Source organism: Microtus ochrogaster, linkage group LG7_11 (assembly GCF_000317375.1).
Source record: "Microtus ochrogaster isolate Prairie Vole_2 linkage group LG7_11, MicOch1.0, whole genome shotgun sequence".
Lineage (NCBI taxonomy): Eukaryota > Metazoa > Chordata > Mammalia > Rodentia > Cricetidae > Microtus > Microtus ochrogaster.
Window position 1 is genome coordinate 2,410,725 of NC_022032.1, and position 6,176 is coordinate 2,416,900.

Here is a 6,176-nt window from a genome sequence, read left to right on the forward strand (position 1 = left end):
TGTCTATGAGGTTCCATGTGATTGGTTTTATGTTGAGGTCTTTGATCCATTTGGACTTGAGTTTTGTGCATAGTGATAGATACGGATTTATTTGCATGTTGATATCCAGTTATGCCAGCACCATTTGTTGAATATGCTTCCTCTTTTTCCATTTTATGTTTTTTGCTTCTTTGTCAAAAATCAGGTGCTCATAGGTGTGTGGATTGATATCTGGGTCTTCGATTGGGTTCCACTGGTCCTCCTGTCTGTATTTATGCTAATACCAGAATGTAAAAAACACCTTTTTAAACTTACAAATCATTGAGAGTGGATGTAAACTGCCAGGCACATACATATCTGTGCACACCAAGTGTGTAAACATACTTTATAATCAGAAAATGGTCTCTTTGGCATCCGTACTGCACCTGGGATGGAACTGATATTAGAAATTTAGTGTGCTGGCCCAATGTCTGATGTCATGTGCTAATTATACTTTTTAACTGCCAATTATTCCCACTGAGTGGAAAATATATTACTGCTGTTTGCGGGTACACTGCCTCCTAAGGGCTTTATTGGATTGTGTATTTAACCAAATATCATAAGACGTTATTTAATTATTTATTTAACCTGGTGAATTTAATCTCAATATTCTTTCCTCAGAACGCAGTAGTACTCAAGGGCTCTCCCACCCAGTAGTGCAGCCCTGCCAACCTCAACAAGGAAGTGCTGAGTATTCCCGAGACACACCGGGTACTTGTGCACAGCACTGAAGTACTGAGTATTCCCGAGACACACCGGGTACTTGTGCACAGCACTTCTTGAGCCTATTGCAAAGCATCCTCTGCTACAACATCTAGCGGGATGAATGCACATAAGACAGGGTATTTGTTTATCTACAGAATGGAAAGAGTCTTTTTGAAGAAACACCCACAGTTCTGGCATCCGGGAGGCTGAGACAGGAAGACCTCAAATCTGAAACCAGCCTGGGCTACTGTTAAGACCCTTTCAGAAGGTAAACATGCATGTCTCTATTTCTATCGTTTACATAACTATTAATGATAAGCACACATCCGCATGAGCAGATGTTCAATAATTTGCACATATAGTCTACCATCCACTTTCTGTCGCTCGGTAACCCGTACGGCAAAGATGCGTAAGAGTGGCAGAGAGACACATACACGTGTGTCTGGCCTCTTAGTAGCTGTGCGTTTTCATTTACCTAACAGACATGTTTGTTAAGGGAGATTCGGGGGCTTCACCTTTTACCCTTTCATCTTTTATTTTATCTGCTATCACTATTTAAAATGCCTACGACAAACAGCCTTGTATATTCATTTTCAATTTGTTTCGAGGGAGTATTTTTGCAAGATGGAGTCATACAAATGGCAGCAAAGCCCATGCGTATTTAACATCTTCACTTCATTTCTCCAGAGCCATGACTGACCCTGAATTTATAAGTCAGAAAGACTTTGATTCAGCCAGTATATCACACGCTATATCAATGTTATATATTGATGTTGGCACCTTGCTCGTTACACAGAGCTGTCCTGTGGCTAATAACTAGCTAATCAATACAAAAGAGGGCGGGCAAGGACAGAAGCCTTGGTTTGTGGGTTTTGTCGCATTGGGAGACCTTCCCCGCCAATGCACTTTTGTGGGTTCTGGTTTTCAGCTATAGACAGAAGAGTGAAACATCCTGTGAGGAGTTTGGGGGGACAGTGTGTACATGCTTCAAGCCCACAGCTTGATTTGGGGTAGTGTGCTCACTGCAGGTTTTCTCGGGGGTCATAGGTCAGTGTTAGTTCTTTCCTGATAGCAATCTCCATCATATTTCCTTCCTTCGATGTTTTTGTTAGGATAGTGTGTCCACAGTGTGTGAGAACCACCTCTGTGAGCCCTTTCCCAGCAGGCTTTGCATGAGCTTTGTGCAAAAATAAAAATAAAATAACTTGGAGCTATATTTTCTTGCATGGGTCGGTTTCAGTTCTCAGCTTCAATGGGTGAGGACTGGGTTTGGGTGAGGGGGGTGTTTATCTAGGGTGTTACTGGGGCCAGCTGCCCATTCTCATTTCTGATTGTCCCATGAGGCCATTCGATGAGTACTTTTCAATCAGCACACAATTAGACGTTAAACACCAGCAAAGAAAGTCCTGAAAGGTGGAGAGCTGTCTCGTAGCTCTGAAATCCTACGGCTTGCTTCTTATAGATGTGGACAAGAAAGGGGGAGGTCCCGTGCAGATGTGGGTGCTGTTACACGGCAGGAGCTGTGAAGGGGCGCTTACAAAATCCATCGATGCTCACCACAATAAGACGAAGGCTTCCTCCATTTCTCAAACAAGGGAGCGAGATTAGGAGAATCTCTCCAAGTTCGGTGCCTACTATGAAATTTCTAAATCAAGACATTTTCTCCTAGTATGCCTTCTAGAGGGGGGTGGCTCCAATTCTCCCAGGACTGAGGAGTCAGACTCTTCTGTATCTGCCCACTCTGTCACAGATGTACCTCATATATGTGCATGCAAACTTTAGTGTGATGTTTATAGATTTCATTATTTCTCCAGAGCCGTGACTGACCCTGAATTTATAAGTCAGAAAGACTTTGATTCAGCCAGTATATCACACGCTATATCAATGTTATGCTACTCGATAAGATCAAGGTACTCAGAGGTGGCAGATCACCTACCACGTGACTAGAGACAAGGCCATGCATGTCTTCCTATTTCCCCTTCATTTATTTTAAATGCTCATCTGTGATCTTTTTCATGCAAACACGACGAAGACTTGGTACATCGCAGGTGTTGTTTTGTGTGAGCTAAGGAACACAGGTTTGAGGACAATCTCAGCAGCAATGATCGGTTCCCTTTGCAGGGTCAATGGTCCTAACTCCCTCAAATCCGGGAAGGAAAGGGCTGTGGAGATAGAAGGAGGGTGACAGCAAGAAGACAGCATGAAGAGAAGAACAAAACAATGTACCTTGTACACGTGGGCCCGGAGCTGGTGGCTCTCGATTAAATGAGGAAGTTCACTGGCGATTTCCATCCAAGGCCTGTACTGCTCGGGAAGTTCTTTCTGCGTTTCAAAGAGAAACAGCTCAGTGTTTTAGATCTCTCTGGACAGCAGCTTCAGAATACTCTTTGGGAGAATTCGAGTCAACCCACATGTGCAAACAGAGCACACGACAAGCCTGGCCTGAGGCTAGACTAGCCGCACAGATGTGCAGATGACAAGAATCTCTGCTCACACCATTTAGCAAGGGAGGGGGAAGTGCAGGCAACTGGGTCCTGATGCAAACCACAGGCTCTTGTGAGTATAAGGGCTTGTGACTCTGCAGAGAACAGAAGTGGTTAATGCTTCATTTGCTGAGGGAATGAAAAGGGACTTTTTCACAGATTCATTATCATATCATGCGGCCTGGTTTTGAAGTCTGAAAGTGACTTTTTCTTTTCTCCATTTTTGCTTTTTTGTATTTTTAGTCTTTTGAGACAGAGTTTTGCTATGTAGCCCAGGTTGACCTTGAACTCAAAATACCCTGCATCAGCCTCACGAGTACTGGGTTGTGGGTATAAGCCCTCAAGTCTATAGTTTTATTTTTATTTTGAGGAAGTCTCTGTGAATTGCCCAGGCTGCCACTGATATCGCAAACCTCTTGCTTCAGCCACCAGCATAGCTGAATTACAGGCTTGAGCCACCCGGTCTTGGGGCATCTATTTCTGTGAGTCAGATTGCACTGAGACCCATCCGCTCCCGTTTGTCTGTGGCAGCTTTTGCATGCAAGCTGTAGCGTTGGGAAACCGCAGCAAAAAGCTGCATGCTATGTCAAGGAAGTTAACTTGGCCTGTCAGAAAATGTTTGCCACACCTGGATGGAGCCCAATGGCTTTTCAGTGAGCCGGTTGTCTGAATTCATGTATGGCCACTGAGCTATGGAGAAATGAGTTGAAGACCATGTGAACAGAGTGACTGTGTGATGCGTGAGAACACAAAGAGGAAATGCAAGCAGAAGGCAGGGCAGACAGAAAGCTAATTCTCAAAGGATGGAGCTTACACGTCTGTAGACATTAAAGCTGTGAGCCTAGCAGTGTGAGGTTCAGAGGGAAAGTCGCTAAAAGGGAAACCAGAGCATGGGGCAGGCACTTCAGAAGCTTACGCAAACTGAAAGAAGAAGAAAGTCTAGATTAGCACCCCGGGGAGTGTTTACAGAGCAGTTATAGTGATTGACTCTATTGGCACAGATAAAGAGAAAGTTCTGAAAGTTCACTGAGCCATAGAGAAAGATCCCATGGAAGTCAGAATGTAAGAGAACTTGAGGAAAGGAAAAAACCAGAAGATCAAAGGCATCAATATAGAGTTTTAAAAAAGGCTACCTAATGGGGCAGCGGTGGCACACGCCTTTAATCCCAGCACTTGGGAGGCAGAGGCAGGCGGATCTCTGTGAGCTTGGGGTTAGCCTGGTGGTGGTGGCACACGCCTTTAATCCCAGCACTTGGGAGGCAGAGGCAGGCGGATCTCTGTGAGCTTGGGGTTAGCCTGGTCTACAAGAGCTAGTTCCAGGACAGGCTCCAAAGCTACAGAGAAACCCTGTCTCTAAAATAAATAAATAAATAAGGCTGGGCGGTGGTGGCACACGCCTTTAATCCCAGCACTTGGGAGGCAGAGGCAGGCGGATCTCTGTGAGCTTAAGACCAGCCTGGTCTACAGAGCTAGTTCCAGGACAGGCTCCAAAGCTACAGAGAAACCCTGTCTCTAAAATAAATAAATAAATAAGGCTACCCCTTAGCCACAAAGCATCAGAAGGAAGTGCATGCTGGTTCTCTAGTTGTTGTTGCTGCTGCTGTAGAACTTGAGGTCAGGGTCTCGGAAGCTGGGTTCACATGCTCCTGTGTTAGGGAAGTGTGGGAGTATGCAGCTGAACTTCTTAGGAACCATGTTAGTGGAAGGAAACCTGCTTTCCCTGAGGTCTTCTAAGTAAGTGCAGCGAGCAGTTCATAGTCTGCTGTGAGGAGCAATGGGGAGGAGGGAGGCACTCAAGCAATGGGAGGAGGGAGGCACTCAAGGGCAGCAGGGCATAGAGAAGGGAAGAAGGAGCCTGGAGAAAAGGGAGCTGCATCCTTGAGGGATGAGGAAGGAGGGAGCTGCATCCTGACAGAAGCAGGAGCTAGCAGCTTGGCTTCCTGGAGACCCCGTTTCTCAGCTCACTGGAATGAAGTTGAACAAGTGGGTGGGACTAGAGAGGGGTAAACATTACGCTAAGAATGGGGGAGAGGAGTGGGAGCTGACCCTGAGCATCCTGACAACATGGCCAGGAAGTTCGACAGTACACATTTGGAGAAGTAGAGATCAACAAGAGACCCACATATTGCTTGGTAGGGGGGTGCTTTTCTCATGAACACCTGCATCTCCCAGGATTCTGTGCTCAAACTCCTGGTCAACCTCCTGGTCAACATCTTGCCATAAACTCTGAAATGTCTGGACTTTGGGGCCTCTGGGACTTGGAATTTTCTGAAGTCCACAAGGCCCTGGAAGTTTGTCAGACACCTACAAATTCCCCATGATGGGGCCTGTTAGTACTTGTGAGATGACATAGAATGTGGTCTGGTTAGTCCCTGACTAAAACCTAAGGTCTCTATGAAGCTGGGCATGATGGGAAATGTTAGCTCATTGAAGAGCACCTGCCTAATGTATTCAGCAACAGCAAAGAATAACATTAATTAATTAATTAGTTAATTGATTAATTAAAAGGCAAAAAAAACAAAAAATAAGAGTGCTTTCAGTGCAGGGGTTGGAAGAGAAGCCTCAGAACTGCCTAGCTGACCTAGAGAACTTCTGCTCAGCTGTAATTTAGTTTCCTTTTAATAACAAGGGAGCCATAAGCTGGAGGTGGCTCTTCAGGTAGGTTGATCAAAACTAGCTGGGTCTCCAATAATGGGCCAGAGCAGGTGCTAAACACCTCTAAGTTCATTATAATAAATGCTATATCACACGCTCCATAACACTCTCGGTAACATCATAGTTAACAGTTGCTAAGGGAATGGCCAGAAAGAGCCATAAAAGTTAGGAAAAGAAGGCTAGATCCACAGGTAGAACGAGGACTTGAGTTCATCCCGGGTCTCACGAAGTGACAGGAGAGAACCAGTTCCTGGGACAGTTGTCCACTAACCTCCAGAACTCCAGAAGCCCCACTATGGCATCTGTCTTCTTTCT

At 45.4% G+C, this 6,176-nt stretch overlaps 1 protein-coding gene across 1 annotated transcript in view; it reads right to left on the bottom strand.

The window, feature by feature from the left end:
* The window catches only part of Ido2 (indoleamine 2,3-dioxygenase 2), a 46,735-nt gene that overhangs the window by 26,968 nt on the left and 13,591 nt on the right, over positions 1 to 6,176 (bottom strand). The window contains exon 2 of the mRNA XM_005362436.2: positions 2,950 to 3,045. Within this exon, the coding sequence (XP_005362493.1) occupies positions 2,950 to 3,045 (96 nt within the window). The remainder of the gene's footprint in view (positions 1 to 2,949; positions 3,046 to 6,176) is intronic.